Genomic DNA, 18,200 nt, shown 5'->3' with positions numbered 1-18,200 from the left:
CAAATAAATTTCGGACACCCATTTGGGGGCCCCCCTAGATGGGGGCCCGGGGGGATTTTAAAATTCTCCCCCCCCATCCCCCCCCCCCCTTAGTTACGCCACTGATGATAGTGTAGGTTGCATAATGGTGGCATTTTCTTTTTTAAAAAAATATTTTGTAATGTTTCTTTTTGGTCTGTTAAATTTGAATTCAAATCCTGCTTTGGGTGTTTTCATTTCTTAACTATATTCTACTTAATAATAGGGTTTGTTGCTGAACATAAAAATTATATATGTGTCAGACGCGAATAGCCCAATTTTCAGTAAAAGAAATTACAAAAGTCATTTCCTTATAGAAGAAGTTACGAAGGCTATATAAAATACAACCACAGACCTATATATACTACAATAAATATAGGCTTTTGATTGCCAGTTACGATTTATTTAGGTAGGTGCTGTTTTACTATTACATACCAAGTATTAGAGTTTAGAAAAACCCAGGTTCGTTTCTTGTTCAACGCTATTAGCTAACACCTCATATCACCTCTCCATTAGTATATTTAGATCTATAATCTAATTCTAGTCAAGATCTTAATATAAAAATCGAATAGATCTAGATAGTAATAGTATAGCTTCTATCTTGAGACTAGATTGCCGTGTCTAGTCTATGCTATGCCTACAGTCAGTTTTTATTAGAAAAAAGTCTAGATATTAATAAAGACTAAAGTGTATTAATTATTAGATTATTAGATATAGACATCAGACATAGATCTAATAATACTGTAATACGTTTACTATACTCTATACTTAATCTACTAAACTAGAGATCTATCTATAGATCTATCTATAATCTAGTCAATCTAGATCTATACAATATTCATTATAATACTTCTACTTATAATGACTTATTTAATAAGTTAGTACTTAGACTTAGATCTATTTTAGTTTATTAATAGATTTACTTTTCAATGCCTAGACCTAATAATAAAATTGCGAATGATGTCTATAATGACTGATTATTATTTTTTTTTATAATAATAGGCCTTCTAAATCTAGGTCTAGACTCTACTAAAATCTAGTCTAAAATAATGACTGTCTAAGACTCTAGATGATTGAGAAGTTCACATAGAGGTGTTTTTAATAATACAGCATGTCGGCTGAAAGTATATAAAGTGCTTTTTTTTTGTAAAAATAAAAAAGAGGCTCCGGTACTCAGTGATAGATTGCCTAACTTTCAACTAATAATAAATTAACAATTAACGTTGAATTACAAGAAAAGTAATCATTTTTCCCGACATATATAAAAGGTGCCGGTACCCCGTACCGGTGCGTACCGTCACAAAAATATATGTTTATCTCAATCTTCTTTCATTTAATTTTTTTTTTTTTGCGGGGTTATTGCTACTTAATACCGGATCGATTTATAAAGGGCCTAAGTATACAAGCAGGATTTCGAGCATTGGATAAAGTTTTATGAAAGAGGCAATATATTAGTTGTTTGAAGTTTGTAACTTCTTAAATTCAGGCTAAAAATATCGAAGCCTACATTTTTACACTCATTTCTAAACAATTAGAAGAGATGGACTGACCCATAGTGTAGCTTAAAATGTGTACATCTGCAAAAACACAAACTCAGTTAGACTTTCAAAACTATTAAAAGAAAAACTTAGTGATTATTTTTACTGTATAATTCTATTATTATTCCTTTTTAGAATTATGATATAAACAAAAATTTGCCATATGACTTTATCTAACAGAAAAAAAAAATAAACTTACGTCTATTTATGCGGTTATTTATAGTTACCTAGTAATATAAAATATATTGAACTAACACGTACATTCATCATAATGCAGCCATGCGATTTTTCGTGTATAAACATAGCATTATTTAGGACCAATATTTTACAAAGGCTGCTTGGAGAAATCAGGTATACCCATTAGGAGAAAAACGACCCCTTTACTCAAGAAAAATTTAAGAAACTAGAACAGACACAAAATAAACAGTGACATTCATAACTAAATAATATTCAAAATTGATTAGAGCAACACCTTTTTAAGTATTCATTTAAAGTTTAAAATCACTTCAATTTTTTTCAACAATTATTTTGTGTATGAAATTGTGTATCGGAAAATGCCGGGTACATGAAATAAGCTAGTCCTAAAAAAACAACACAGATCTTGGGTAAAATACTCATCAAATAAAGTACTGTAAATGTGTAGTTTCGCGCGCTAGTTTCAGGTCTTTTCTTTTTATAGCCTCAATCGGGTTATATCCCAACTACACGTATTTTTGTGCAGAATTTTTTTCTCTATCAGGTACACTTAAAATTATAGCATAATAATGTCAGTTTAATTTAAAAAGAGAACTGAAAAATACAAAGATATATAGGGAAAAAAGCGACTTCCGGCCCAATACTTTTTAATCAAAGAAACGAAACGGACTAGTCCAACAAACCCTATTAGAGAGTTTTAATCCACTCTCCACTACTACCCACACAATGCACTTAGACACTATCGGTAATGTGTAATAAATGTCATGACAAGAAAGGCTAAGTGAACTTTAAAACACAGGCCCGATGACAAGTTATTGGTCTCAAAAACATAAACACATACTTCTCATCATCATTGAACCCAGATTGCACTGCATCTTTCAGAGCTTAGCAAGATCAATATATATATGTATGTATATATTCTACATCCATAAATGTCCAATAAGTTTGGACCGAAAAACCTACGTACCTGCACATATTGTCATGGATTTTCTGTCAAAATATGCTGATCAACATTATTTTAATAATCAGTCATCAAGTGTAAAATAAAAGGTAAACAAGATTTTTTTCCAAAATGTTCAATAACAGTAACTGTAGTTTATTTCGGTTTCGATTTCGTCTTTTTGCGTATGTCTATAACAAGAGCTTTTTTTCGGACCGTCTCGTCCGTAGATAGAGTGGTTTGATTGAAGATGTAGATTTGGCAATATATATATATATATATATTGACCTAGATAGGCTAGATGTAAACTGAAAAATGAATTAAGTAATTTAAGATTAAATAGATAAAGCAATGTGTATATTGCATTATTCTGTGGATAAATACTAATATTCAGTTGGGGTGTATGGGGTATCTAGGACGGGTAGCCGTATTTTTATCTTGAGGGTAGCTTGGCTCACTCTTGGTATCCACTTGGTAGTCAACTCTCACCTGTGGATCCCAGAAACTGTAGCATGCAGAACGACCACACCCTGGAAACGGCTTTGACTTGCCGGCTAAACCAGGTAGAGGGTATCTGGCTTGTCATTCTCACGCAGTACGCTGAGGATCTGTCGAACCTAGCTTGTAATGTCTGTACTTGGTGGCCGGAGCAAAGCGTCACAAAACTAGACCAATCGGACAGAAAGGCAACTACCAGTGCCGTGGAGCACTCTAATGCAGGACAAGACACACAGAAAGTCTCTGGTCATCCCCAGCAACCAAACTCGTCTCGGACGTCTTGACCAAATCTTGCTTCCGGAACAGGATCCGCTTTAAAACGTGAGAGTGAGGTCGACGCGGCACCGAGTTTAAGGTGTGCTATATCTTATCTGTATAATATGTCCAGCTTGTAGTTGCGCTGTAAATACTATTGATCTTAATTTATCTTTATGTGATAATATTCATACATTCATTAAATTGTTGAACGTACTCTATTATTATATATACAACTTACAAAAATGCGATAGCCAGTGGTGAATACTATCTTTCAATTCACATTGATACTGTATTATACATTTAAATTTATTCTCTTTTTTTTTTTTTGCACTCCCAATTGAGGAATTACAACTAGAGGTAGCAATTTCTCAAACCAATTTTACTATATTTTTTTTTTAATTTGTTATCGTCTGTTTGCATGTCACATTTCACCACAAATCAACTGTTGTACTTAATTTTAAAGTTTTTAACTAATTACACTCATGCATAATGTTCGGGAACTGTGGAACTAGCTTCCTATTTGTTATCCTCGTGACTGCTTTCAAATTACAGACAGTCAGCATTGACCTGTTCTTATTCTTGTTTATTTTCAAACCAGAAAACTCTTGTACACAAATGAATGTGGACCAAAATAATCTGAAACTTTAGCGTCAACTTTTTTAAAGTGTGGAAAAACAGCTTTGGCACCCATAAAACTCCCGAGGAATAACTGAATGGAACTTCTCTTTCAGGTTATAATTTGCTTGGAGGTATTTCCTTTAGAGCTTAATCAGCTCCTGCAATAAATGGTGAGCTGAGGGTATTGAAAACTAGTTCCCAATTCTTGACGTCTTAAAATTTGATTCCAAGTTCCACTATCAAATAATTGAAATAAGTCATGTACTTTTTAAACCATTTCATTTTAAAAGCGAAACAAAATGACAAACCTGTTTTCACTGGCTTGCCTGTAGAAATTGGATAGATTTGTTTGAAAAGACTTAAGGTGTATTAATCTGCTGATGAAAAACATGAAGTCTGTCTTTCACTCTTCATTAGAAATATTAGTAACAACGTCACCGTCAATCTCCTTCAAGGGACATGACAATTTCTTACGTGAGCTCGCATATTCTTCTCAATACCTTGACCATGCTAAGCCAGAGGATACTGCTGTGATACCAAACATCGGAATGTTTTGTTTCCAAATCTTCAAGTACTTCTCGGAACTGCTTGTGGTTGAAGACCCCTGGCACTGATAATTTGATCACTGAGATAAATAAGTTAACAACTTGTCTGATATTAAATGCAGCTTGCTTTTCTTTAATTTCTAAAAAAAAAAAAAAATTTTTTTTCACAGCTAAAACACGGGCTCCATCAGCTGTTAACCCTTGTCATTTCGTTCCAAGCTAACCTAAGACTTTCAACACAGTTCTTCAAAGCATTGAATAAATAGTGGCTTGAGTTGAATATTTAACTGAATGTTTCGAAATATTACCAATAGGAGTAATCTAAGTTTACTTTAAGCTTTTTAGAATGACATGAAGAGACAATGTTTCTTTCGCATCTTCATCCTAAGTGATAGGACAGGGAAATTTCAATATTTTTAATAAATATTTAAAATAAGTTATTTTTAATATATTAGCATTTTTATATGTATAATCTGTAAGTAAACCTGATTTCTATAGGTGTCCGCGGGCCGCATAAAACAGTCCGCATGTGGTTCTCGGGTCGTAATTAGCCCACCCCTGACATAGACAACTGGAATAAACAAAAGGAATTAGGAGCCGTGCCAAGACCCGAAGCCAAAGACACAACCTTTAGATAATCAAGAATAAATAACTATTTAAACAGATGCTGCCGCAAAGAACAACACCCCTCATAAAAATATAACATTGCAATGAATAATAAAAAGTAATACATATCATATATATATATTTATATATATACATAATACATATATATATATATATATATATATATATATATATATATATATATATATATATTTATACTAAAATAGTATTTCTGTGATAATCACACTAGTCTTGAGCACAAGTCCGCTAGTATATTGTCCTCTCCTTTGATGTGACACACGTCGAAGGTGTAGTTCTGGAGCATCACAGCCCACCTCGTTATACGTTGGGTCGTTAACGTCTGTGCTCCAGAGATACGCTAATGTCTTGTGGTCAGATTGCAGATGAAACCTTACGCAAGGCAGGTACTTGTCCTGTTTTTTTTTTTTTAAAGGCAAATACGATAGCCAAACATTCTCTCTCGATGATCGAGTACCTCTGCTCCGGAGACAACAACTATCTGCTCTTATACTTGACGGGATGCAGAACACCTTTCACGCACTGGCTCAGTATACCGGAGATTCCTTTGTCCGAAGCATTGGTATGAAGAAAAAATTTGCAATGAGGGATCAGGCAAGCAAAAAGAAATGGGATACGCCTCTGCACCCTGCTCAGAGCCTCCGCGCACCCATGATTCCAGTGATCTTTAACAGACCGACCCCAACACAATAACTTAAGTAAATTGACAGAAATACACGTACCCTGGCAAATCTACTGTACAAAACCGCCAACGCGATTAACAATTAAAAGTATTAATTTTCACAACCCTTCTAGACCACTTTAAGCCTAAAACAGTTCTTCAACAGTTGAACAAGATAATGTTAATATTATACCATCCGCGGTACAATTAAACATGTCATTAATTACTTTTATCCTATACGACAGAAAATGCAACTAGATTACGTAACCCAGATCCAATTGCTAAATTGAAATAGGATTAGATTGTACTTTTACGATAGTATATGGTCTACTACATTACCTTCATCATGTACATTTTACTCACATACCAATGACTCAACCAAATAGTAACACATTACTTCCAGGTGTGCTCTAGCCTATCAAAAACACGCCCGCAAATTTACTGACGCGACCAGATTACCAAAGTAATTATCAACTAGTCAAGCTCTCGCGCTCACACGATGAGGGACTACCACAATACTTCTACTACCAAATTTCGACCTGTCCAAATATCTAACCGCCTTAGCATCGTCTGCTAAGTTCTTAAACCTTACATGTCCAATACCCATGGACTTCCCATTTGCTTCTAATACCTCCACGAAACCAAACAAACCATACTCCCTAAATCTATCCTTAAGGTTTTTCCAATTAACATTAAAAGGCTGATTCCTGACAGTTACAGTAATAACGATCCGGCATTAGCTTATACCCACGACGACCTTCCGAATCGCGACGACCCTCGTCATCTATCTCTAGTTCGCAAGTCTTGGTCATTAACATTATCATTGAAATTCAAATCCTCAACATCGTTCTCATTATTTTAGGAAACAAAATCATAAGGGCACTCATCTGATTTATGACCTCGCTCACCATAACTGAAACATACAATTACCTTCCTTTTAACCACTGGACTTTATCACAGGCTCACAACATGCTGCCGCCACATACACACTTTCTTTTTTACTAATTGATACATTCGAATCAGCCACTTTAAAACCTTCGATTACCTCCGGCATGTTCTCTACTGTACTCTGTTTGTTTAAGACAAGCTGCCTGTACACTTCACTTGATACACTTTCAAGTATCCCGTTTTTAATCAAAAGATATTTGATCTCATCTTCTATCTGTCCTACCTCGGCCATTTTGCACCAGTTATCCAGTGCGGTCCTCCGCTCAGTCACATACCCACGGAAGTCATTCTGCCGTGGTTTGACCCGATGAAACCTTTTACGGCATGTCTCCGCGTTGATGTCTGCGTGGCGGAGAAGTGCCGTTTTGACATCCTCATTTTTATCGCTGAAGAACAGACTGTCCCTCAACATAAAGTTTTAAAGTGATGTCGTCAGCTTATAGGACAACAGTAGGGGCCACTCTATACTAAAGAAAACCAAAGACACTAAATTGTACTTGTATAATGCCAACTAAACAAAAGGCACAAATGTAAGAGATTTTAAAATAAAATTAAATTTGATTGTATATTGCTACAAAGTGCACACGAATAAATCAATAATTTAATAAAGACATTGATAATCAACAATTCATTTATTTCGTACACCCGATTGCTATTTATAGCGTTTCGTTATGCTAAAGTACTAAAGTTCTAATTCACACACGAAAAGGTATGACATAGTGCACGGTACATCATTGAGTAAGCGCCCTTGTAAGACAACGCAGTCTTCAACTCCTTCACTATTACTTGGCTCATCTAAAAATAAAAAAAAAAGAAACGATACCAAGTCGTATACAAGCCCTATATAAATTTATTTCAAACCAAATTGGCAACCTCAATAGTCATAGCTAATTACATTTGCATTATATTTAGAGCATAGTATTATTATAATTAGGGCGTTGGTTTAAAATGATACAGTAACGATACACCCCAGACTTATAATTTAAGGGATAGGAAATTGCTTGTGAGGAAGGGTTGTAAGGCGGGCCTTTTAAATGATTGCCTTAAGACTGTCCTGGTTAAAATATATTTACTGCCCCTCCATCATAATAAAAGCTTCTTAAAATTTCTATTGAAATCCTATACGCTGAGCTTGCTAAGGGAGTCAGAAACAAAAGCCGCTCAAGAGTAACCTACGTAGTTGACTGCAAGCGAGATATTAGAGCCAAGGGAGTCGACCTAAGTATGTGGGAGAAGATAGGCCAAGACTGGACAGCATGGAGACAGACTGTACGTTCTGGTACGAACTTCGCCGAGTGCAAAAGAAATGAAGCTGCGTCTGCCAAGAGAAAGAAAAAGAGATCTGCTCTGTCAGCTAACCCTAGGACAGATGCATATACATGCACGAACAGTGGCTAACTCTGCCGCTCCAGAATTGGTTTGATCAGTCACTCCAGATTATGCTGGTCTCAAGACGTAACCAAAGCCAATGACTCATCTCAGTGCATCCATTGTCTTCCGAGACAATAGGAACCATATATATATATATATATATATATATATATATATATATATATATATACAATACATTTTCCTCATTAAACTTCGCAAAAAATGTATGTTTAAAAATTTGGTTGTTCGGATATATTATGGAAAACTTTTGAACTCAAATTGATTGATTACAATTTAATTTCTAGTTTTGCTTGTATGCTACACTTAATTTCTTAGCTAAAACAAAAATATCTCTATCGTTAAGGTTTATGTTCCGACTTTTAAGGCAAACAATTTCCAAACAAGGAGAGGAGTAATGCGCCAAACATGAGCCCATATATATATATATAAGTCCAGTCCCCCCCCCCCAATTAAGATTAACTACCAAGTAAATAAACCTAGCTCCCTCGTGTGACCTCTAGAGAGTGCTTAAGTCCATCGTATCTGACTTCGGGTCACCTGTCAATCAATGAACTCAATGTGATGGACTAAACAAATAAAAGGGTGAGGGAGTTGTTCGTCTGGAAATATGTAGTGCCCCAACGGTCCAGCAGATCAAGGGATAGGTGAAAATAAATGTAAAGTTAGATGTGAACCTGGCCTAACTGGTTCCCCTTTCAGACATTGGGCAGATGATTTAAAGTTCATATGTTTTTAAGACATACGGTTAACGAGGGTGTCAAGTAACCAGCACAACGACAAACCGCCTTTACTTTTCGAACCCATTAGAGCTGGTTGGACTCTGGAAAGTTAATGATATTATTGTTTCCAGAGTGTACAAATTGGACAGAAAATGTAGTTTAAAAGATTACTTTTCGTTTCAAATTACGTCTAACTTATAATGCATACTAAATAGAATGTTTCTATTTTTTAAAAATAGTAAACATTTGTTTGTGTGAAAATATAGTACTTAGTATAAAAGAGCTTACATAACATAACAATACAAATATAAAAACAAAAATTGTTGACAAAAATTCTACAACCGTTTGAATAAATGTGTTAAAAATATGGAAAGCAGATGTCTCCCCTAATAAATAGCCTCAAGTTTTTTAGTGTTAATTAATAGTTGTAAAAGTGGTGTATTTTTATGAAAAAAAAATGCTTGCATAAGTGATTTAAAAAAATAGATTTTTCGCTATCACATAAGAAAAAAGTAGCCGTTGCATCAGAACTTTGAATGGTCTAAAAGATAATGATGTGATGTCGGATTTTAACTATTTTTCCTAGTTTACGAGATCTAAACGGGACGGACGGACAGACGGGCAGAAATCACACACAAAACTAATAGCGTCTTTTCCCCATTTGGGGGCCGCTAATAAAGAAAAAAAATCAGTCACGAACTTTTCCCTTGGAGAACCCCAACATACCCTAGCTACGACAATGCAGATAATATTAACCAGCATAAATTATGCGATTTTACAAAATCTTTCTCTATATGGGATTAATAAAGAACGTAAATCTTCAGCTGGTAGGCTTATAAATGTTTATAGCAAATAGGCCTATTGTTATTTAAATGTCTCTTCAATAAATTAATTTTGTAAATGACATGCCTGAAATAATAAAGCCAATAACTAATTGAACCTATAACCACTATTTTTAAATAAGTTTGTTTATCTTCTGGGTACTATATAGTCAATCAACTATTAAGTGGCACAAAAGTAATAAAATTTGATACTTTATCTAACTTGACCTATGTATCTCTCATCGAGAGCAATGGTCAAAAGTCCTTAGCTATTTCACCAGCTGTGTTTTTTTTTTTATATATTTTTTCTATCTAATGTCAACATTTATTTCTAAACTGTTCAAGTCTTGTGTCTAACGCTGCGCTGGTACCATACGAGACCCTTTTGAAAAAAAGATTATCACAATCTTATAATAAAAATATCGAATAGCATTACGGGCGGATCCATAGGGGGGGGCGGTAGGGGCGATTCCCCCCCCCCCCACTCGATCGACACCCCCCCCCGAAGGCGGACGAATTTTAGTACAGAAATCATACAATTTGTATACGAATGTATTACTTATGCTAATAATATATACTAATTATTTATATTTCAACCTATTTTTAGATTATTTCGCCTCCCTCTCTAGTAAGTTGGCCGATTTGGTGAAGTCGGAAAGGGTCAATGTCATAAATCCCGCCCCCCATAAACTTTCGAGTGGGGGGGGGCGGTCCAATTTATTTCGCTAAAAGAATCAATGAAATGTATATGATTAAAACTTGTTATTGTTATTTTAAAGTATCTTTATATTATGTCGTTCTTCTGTTGGCCGATTGGGTGCGGGGGTGGGGGTGGCGAATACCTCTACTGGCCTACCTACCTAAAAACTTTGAGTAGTTGAGGCGGTCCTACTTTTATGCAGAAATTATAGTTTGTGAACAAAATAAGTTGCATTAATATATAAATTTTATATTATGTCGCTCCCCTTCTGGTTTCGTGGCCTATTCGATAGGGTAAGGGGGTGGGGGTGGGCGATTGCATGTACTGCCCTCCCCTTTCTAGCCCTCTGAGTGGGGGGGGGGAGGCGGTCCTATTTTTATGGAGAAAACATAGTTCATGCACAAAATTTGTTGAATAACTATATAAGCTACATATTGATATATGAACCCATTTGTATATTATGTCGCACTACAATCTAATCTCAAATTTTATGATTAGTAAATATAAAATGAAAAAGGGTTGTACCAGGTGGGAGGGGCGATACATGCAATCGCTTTCCGCCCATCGGACAAACCAATACTTTTTCTTTTTGTATTATAGTACGAAATTACAAAATTAAAAAAATTATGTCACTAATATAAGGTATATATGCCATAACTTACATTCTTATATCTTATATTCTTATATCAAGTCGCCCCACCCCTTTTTCTTTAATGCCTAATGCAATCATTAGTAGAAATTATAAAAAGGAGCGAGGATAATTCGTTATCACTCTACCGCCCCCTCCCATTTTCAGACAGAGTTTATGTAATTTCACATGAATTACATAATTATTTTAAGAAAGAATTTGCTTTGGAAAAGTTAGAATTTAAACCAAATGTTTCAGTATAAGAGTCACGATTGAGATGAATTCTAAACCCAAATAATTTTGTCCTTGTCGACTTTTCCAAACCTTTATTCAATCGGATATTTTTTTAGCTAAATGAATTTTGGACTATAACTCACAATAATTTATACTTCAATTTTTTTGAATATTATTTATTGCCTTAATCTAAATATGTAGGGTATCTTATCTTTTCAAGAAACAAGTCGGTTTTATTTGCAATTTATCAAGGGGTCTATAAATTCATATTAGAACATTTTTCAAGTACAACATTATTCAAAAGGTCCTTTTTAATAGGATAAATAATGAGCTTTAGGTTAGGAGAATGCGTTTCTTCAGTAAAAAAAATGCAAGAAAACGCTTTTGGCGTTGGGGCTTCGACCCGAACTCCATTGATGTATAATGAGTTTTAGATGTCAGAAGAATGCATTTTTGCATTTAAGAATGCGAGAAAACGCTTTTGGCTTCGCCCAGAACTGCACTGATAAATACTTAGCAGTAAATATCAGGATATGTGCATTGAAAACTGCAATAAAACGCTGGCAAAAGAAAGGCCTCAAAATGACTGTTGTTTTTTTTTCGCCGAAGGTTGAGAAAAACGACTCTTTTATTGTTATATATATATATATATATATATATATATATATAATGGGCGTAGCCGGGGGGCGGGGGTTGCCCCCCCCCCCCCCGAAATGAAATCCCCCCCTAAGGGGGGGGGGAGATCTGAATTTAGTGACTGATTTTTTGCTTTGATTTTGTTTATTTTAGGTGAGATTTTAATACTAAACCATCACTTGCCCCAGCACAACCAAAGGGGTTTTGAGTTTAAAACCCCCTACCAGGGTCGTTCGACTTTAAAAACTTTTACCAGGGGGGTTCGAGTTTAAAACCCCTACCAGAGGGGTTCGAGTTTGAAAACCCCTACAAGGGGTGTTGGAGTTTAAAGCCCCCTACCAGGGGGGTTGGAGTTTAAAGCCCCCTACCAGGGGTTTTGAGTTTAAAACCCCCTACCTGGGTTTTTTGCAGTTAACTCCCCCTTTTCTATAAAACAAAACAAAAAAAATGCAAACGAAAATCCATTAATTCCAAGAGCACAGTTAAGGAAGATTTTGATTTTAAAAACCACTCTAAAATTTACGATAAACCCCCTCTTCAACATAAAAAAAGCTAATTACGCACTCAAAATGTTATGAGCGTAGCTAAATGGGTTTTGACTCAGTTTTGAGTTTAAATCCCACTTCAGCGGGGTTTGAAGGTAAAAAATACCTCTTTAATAATAAAAACAAAGCAAATTACACACTCAAAATGTTATGAGTGTAGTCAAAGGGGTGTTGAGTTTAAACTCCCCTCCAGTGGAGTTTGAAGCTAAAAAGTACCTCTTTAATATTAAATAAAAGCAAATTACTCACTCTAAAATCTATGAGCGTAGCAAAAGGGGTTTTGAGTTTAACCCCCCGCCAGGGGGGTTTGAGGCTAAAAACTACATCTTCAGTGTAAGAAAAGAAGCAAATTACGCACTCAAAATGCTATGAGCGTTGCCAAAAGGGGTTTTGAGTTTAAACCCCCATTCAGAGGGGTTTGACGCTAAAAATACCTCTTCAATATAAAAAAAGCAAATTACTCACTCTAAAATCTATGAGCGTAGCCAATCCAATCGGGAGTTTTGCGTTTAAACCCCTCTTCTACAGATGGCTTTTTTTAAAGCTTAAAACCCCTGCAGATGGTTTTGAGTTTAAGATCCCCCTACAAGCATTTTGAGGTGGAAAACCCCAAACAGATGATTTTGAAGATAAAACTTCTCTTTTCGATATAAAATCTAAAGCAAACTACAGTCACTTAATTCCAAGAGCGTTTTCAAGAAAGGTTACAAATTTTTAACAGTGGCAGGGCTCCATTAATAAACTGCAGTGAATAGTCATCTGCCGAAATTGAAAAACACTAAATGTGGCTCAACAAAGATGGCTAAGACAGATTTTAGGAGTCAGTTATAGAAATCGGGTCTAAATCAAGGAAATCCTATGCCGAACTGGGAGTCGACCCCTTAGTGAGATTGTGAGAGAGCGACGCATGAGATTTGCGGGACATGTTCTCCGACAAAATGAATTACGCATAAAAAGAGTTGCATTGATATCCTAGTACAATTTGACGCCACTGATTCATGGAGGTCCTCATGGCAGGTGGGAAGAGGCTTCAGAAAGATTTTTATGGAAACAGCTTGACGGCAAATGCGCCGAACGGCGCGTGAGGGTCTAAGTCAGTAAGAATAGCAAATTAGATTTTTGAAATAAAAAATTTTAATAGCAGGAAAATGCAGTGTAGATACCTCAGAATATGCATTTTGTTGGCTTTCAATACCAGAAATGGTGATTGGCGGCGGGGCTTCGCCCCGCGCTGGGGGTCCTCCTAGCGCTCCCCCATACCCCATTGCTAATAGTTGCGGGGATCTACAATTTTTACAATAACTCATGGAAGAACCTATTCTAGGGCACAATAAACGTCTTCCGAAAGAATGAAGGGTCAGAATGTAATAAAGAATATGTACACACACACACACATAAATAATTTTTTTTTTTCGCGGAGGGTGGGGTGTCGTGGGGGGGGGGGGAGAACAAAATCCATCCCCCAACCCCCCCCAACCCCCGAAAAAAAATCCTGACTACGCCCATGATTGAGATGCTTTTCATGAAAACGATAATGATTATGACGATGATAATGATATACATGTTTATTGTAATGTTCACATAAGTATTTTATATTAAAGCAAATAAATGTGAAGTGCTATCTTTAAATGCAAACTTACATATATTAAATAAACCACTTTTGTGAGGATGTTTTAGCCTTTGACCATTGTGCCATATGAACACGCCTTCAGATTTGATGTCATCTAAACCAATATAGATCACGTTCTTTTGTCTCTGCAAAATTTTCATTTTCTCCGTTGTATTAAAAACGCCCAACCTGGTTCCACGACCTAACAATGAAAGAGACAATACAGTTTTATAACTTCAAACAACTAAATATTATTACATACATTTTTTTTTCGGGTTACCTAAAGATTGCTTGCCATGACTATTGTCTCAAATAGTCTCTGTCAACCATTCCAATCTCTTCTAGCGTGGCTCAGATATTCGGTCCGTAGCAACTGTTATCGCGGACAGGAGAAGGGGGTGCGAAAAGGAGTGTAAAGAAGCACTAGTTATCAACGTAAAGTGCGACTGCCCGTAATTGAGACGTCATGTAATAAGCTTAGCTGTTAATGGATTCGTTTATTGCTGTGACTAGACTATAAATGAAAGTAAAAAGTAAATAAAACGCTTGTAATTCTATAAAGTCCAAAGTAGCAGACATGAAGTTTTATAACAATTAAATAATAAAATATGAATCATGCTATAGTGTGCTTCTCTAGTCTCATATACTTGGTACGTAGAAGATACACATACAACAGTAGTTTTATGAAATAACAATCAATCCATACAAAATAGGATATTCCTTAACATCAATTTCAACTAAGTTACAACTAGTATACGATATATAACACCCTTAGTAAAATCATTTAATTTAGAAAGCCTTCAGGAAGGAAGACTCACAAGTAAAGTAGCAATTATACATAAAACACTGAACCATAATCTTCAAATACAGAAACAAAATTTAATAAAATACTCTGAAAAACACAAAGATAGAGGCACATTTCTCGTTCCATATGCTAGGACAAATTTGTACAAATGCTCCTTCTTCCCTAGTCCTATTAGAACATGGAATGGGTTGCCTGAGCTAGCCAGGAAAACCAGTGACTTGGCAGAATTTAAGTCATTGATTAATTTGCATGACTAAATGCATGACGCGTTGGACGTAATCATCATCTTTATTGAAGTAGCGTCTGTATTATATAAGATAAGATAAGATATGTCTTTCGTCTCTCAGGACAAAGCTACAACTGTTAAATATTATGTGGTTTATGTCCTTTTTCTCTCAGAGTAAATTTAGAACTACTGCCAATACATTGTGGTTTCCGCTCAGACAGAGCAACTTCTTCGTGCACCAAGCACGCTTTATACTAAGTGACTCGCAATTTATGTTACGTTCTTCTCTATCAGACCTTCTGTAAACACTGTTCAACAACACAGCACATCTAACACAAGAACTTGACAACAAGAGTCTCAAGTAAAAAGGTGGCGGTTTATTTACAATTACACAAACAACAGCCAATAAACACAATTGGCTACACTAACTTCAAATGCTTTGCTACACTACAGATCTGCCTAACTAATCACCACAAGTCTCTCTAGCTCGTACAGCTAAATTTTCGAGAACTCACAAGGTACAGCACAGTCCTCCTCTTGCTGTGGTCACATGACCATAACATTGGTCATATTGCGTGCATTAGCAGTAATGTTCCTTGTTCAACAGACGTTGACCTGTGTGATTGGCCTGAATCATGTGTCTGTAGGCCACACACACATTAACCTTTTCAGTCCGTCAATAGGGTTATAACAATAATGTCACAAGTTCCAAACGAGACTGTAACATGGAGTAACTGGCGCCTAAGCAAGTAAGCTTAGGGTAGGAGGGATGTGCCTGATGTTTTGGCGCAGCCTTTTTTGCGCAGGAGACGTTTCGGCACGAAAAATATTTTTGACGATAATTTAATAAGCACATATCTTTTATAACAATATTTATTTCACTATTCAAAAATTGTGTATGTATAGTATGAATTCTAACACTATCCAGCAAATTGTTTGTTGTTTTTTTTTTTTTTTTTGCTAATTTTATGAATATATATTAAGTCAGATTCCTGAATGGTAATGACATGCTATACCCTCCCCTTTTTATTATGTCTGACTTCTGCTAAGTGCACCGGATGAAATTCTTCAAGACAATTTAAAAACAAAGAGAACTTAAATATATTTTTTAAAGATATATTTTGAGAAATTTAGTAGGTTTGGGTAGGTTAACACATCTACCCTTGATACAGGTGAAATCAAACAAATGGAAACAAGACCAGCACCAAGCACTGTTCGTTGGCGATTATCCCCTTCGGACTTGTGATTACCTGTGAAACCTAGCCCGCCCTCTCACTTGTGGACACATTTCACTTCTTGTATATAGTCTTTCCTCCGCACTTGCCTCAGTTATTTTCTAAAATTACACGCTTCCTGTCATTCACGCGTACATTCCAGTTGATTTATAGAAAAATAGTACATTCACATATACACATTCCTCCGAGAGAGAGATTATGTGTTTTAAAATAGCTTAGACTTTACGAAACAGTCAAATTGTGATAAATATTAATACATATGTGTTGCTTTCTTTTGCTTTAATAATAAGGCTTAATTTATACAATAAAAAAGTATTGCATAACTCTGTTCTTTTTGAAACAAAAAAATCCATTTATAAATATTCTTAAAATATGTTCTTAAAATATGACATTTTTAGCGACCTCCAAAAAGAGGAAAGACGCAATTGCTTTGTGTGAAATATCTCTCCGTCCGCCCGTCCGTCCTTTCGTCTTTTTTAGATCTCGTAAACTAGAAAAGAATTTGAAAATCTGACATCTTGCAAACGGCAACTTTTTTCTTTTCTGAAAGCAACAAATCAATTTTTTTTAAAATAATAAAGCAGCACATTTACAGCTATTCACTATTAATAGTAACAACTACTGAAGTCTTTTTAGTAAGGGAGATGACTATTTACCATATTTGTAACACATTTATGCAGACGGTTTTAGATATTTTGTATAAAAAACTTTTTTTTTACAAATGTAATGCTAAGTTAAGTAAGTTCTGTCATATTATATACTAGATTTACAAAAACAAAGTTATTTACTTTTTAAAAAGAAAAAATCAATTTCGAATACATAGTTGGACATAGTTGATAGCAAAAAGAAAATATATTTTCATATTTTCGCGTGAATTGAAATGACTAATGAAGGCTCCAGAACATATAACTGCAAACACACGCTCGCCACTCCAACCATCACTGGTCCTATAATGACCATTAAGATCAGTGGCTTATTTAATTATAATAGTAGAAGCACCCTCCAACCTCACGGGATCAACAATTAACACACTTTTATTTAATTTGCGATGGGAACTAACGATACCCCCATTTTCCAATTCATATTTCCCATATTTACCCCTGCAGCAGTAAATCTTTGTTTTTAAGTCTTTGAACCTACGGCGTGCTATAAGATTCAAAGAAAGCTCCATCTTCACCAGCTGTGCCATTGTAGCTGCCTGTTTCGTAGCACGGGAGATGTACCAGCTCATTCAAAGCGTTCAGTTCGGGGCTCGTCACTTCTTTTACTGAGGTGTACATCTGTTCTAATCTGGCACATGTTTGTTTCTATGATTTATCCTTGATCATATTCTGAAAGTCAGCCAACATCTGTTCTTGAATGGTGATTAATAGCTCTACAACATCGGGCTCTAACTCGAACATGTAGGTGTCCAGATCTTCACCTTCTTTAATTAGTTCTTTTCGGAGGCGTTTTTTGTAATGTTTCCTTGTTTTCGATTGCATTCAGAACTTCAGATCTCGCCTCATTTCTTTCAATTCAAGTTCGTACACAAGTTTCAGGCGAACTATAGTAGATACAAACCCACTTGCTGACACCAGTTGTAACGTTTCTCACTATTCAGACTCTCTGCAAACTTGACGAACCACGGCTTCAAAGTAACGTAATAGTTTAATGTCAAATACATCACAGCCAATACTGTACCATTGACAACAACATTAACACTGACTGTACAAAAACCTTGCCTCTCTTCCAGACTGACTTCACACACCGTGCTGGTTCTGACTTCGCCTCGTACTGGTCACAT

The 18,200-nt window shown here is 35.6% G+C and overlaps 2 protein-coding genes across 2 annotated transcripts in view; both read right to left on the bottom strand.

The window, feature by feature from the left end:
* Nucleotides 1-18,200, bottom strand: part of LOC106073948 (uncharacterized) — a 101,623-nt gene that overhangs the window by 62,553 nt on the left and 20,870 nt on the right. The window contains exon 3 of the mRNA XM_056028252.1: nt 14,180-14,350. The gene's annotated coding sequence lies outside the window, so the exon portion shown is untranslated. The remainder of the gene's footprint in view (nt 1-14,179; nt 14,351-18,200) is intronic.
* The window catches only part of LOC106052402 (hemolymph lipopolysaccharide-binding protein-like), a 47,075-nt gene continuing 36,356 nt past the window's right edge, over nt 7,482-18,200 (bottom strand). The window contains exon 4 of the mRNA XM_056028291.1: nt 7,482-7,659. Within this exon, the coding sequence (XP_055884266.1) occupies nt 7,547-7,659 (113 nt within the window). The 3' untranslated portion in view covers nt 7,482-7,546. The remainder of the gene's footprint in view (nt 7,660-18,200) is intronic.

The sequence above is a fragment of the Biomphalaria glabrata genome, chromosome 5, assembly GCF_947242115.1.
Source record: "Biomphalaria glabrata chromosome 5, xgBioGlab47.1, whole genome shotgun sequence".
Classification (NCBI taxonomy): domain Eukaryota; kingdom Metazoa; phylum Mollusca; class Gastropoda; family Planorbidae; genus Biomphalaria; species Biomphalaria glabrata.
The sequence above is the reverse complement of the archived record's forward strand: the minus strand, read 5'-3'. Positions and strand labels throughout refer to the sequence as shown.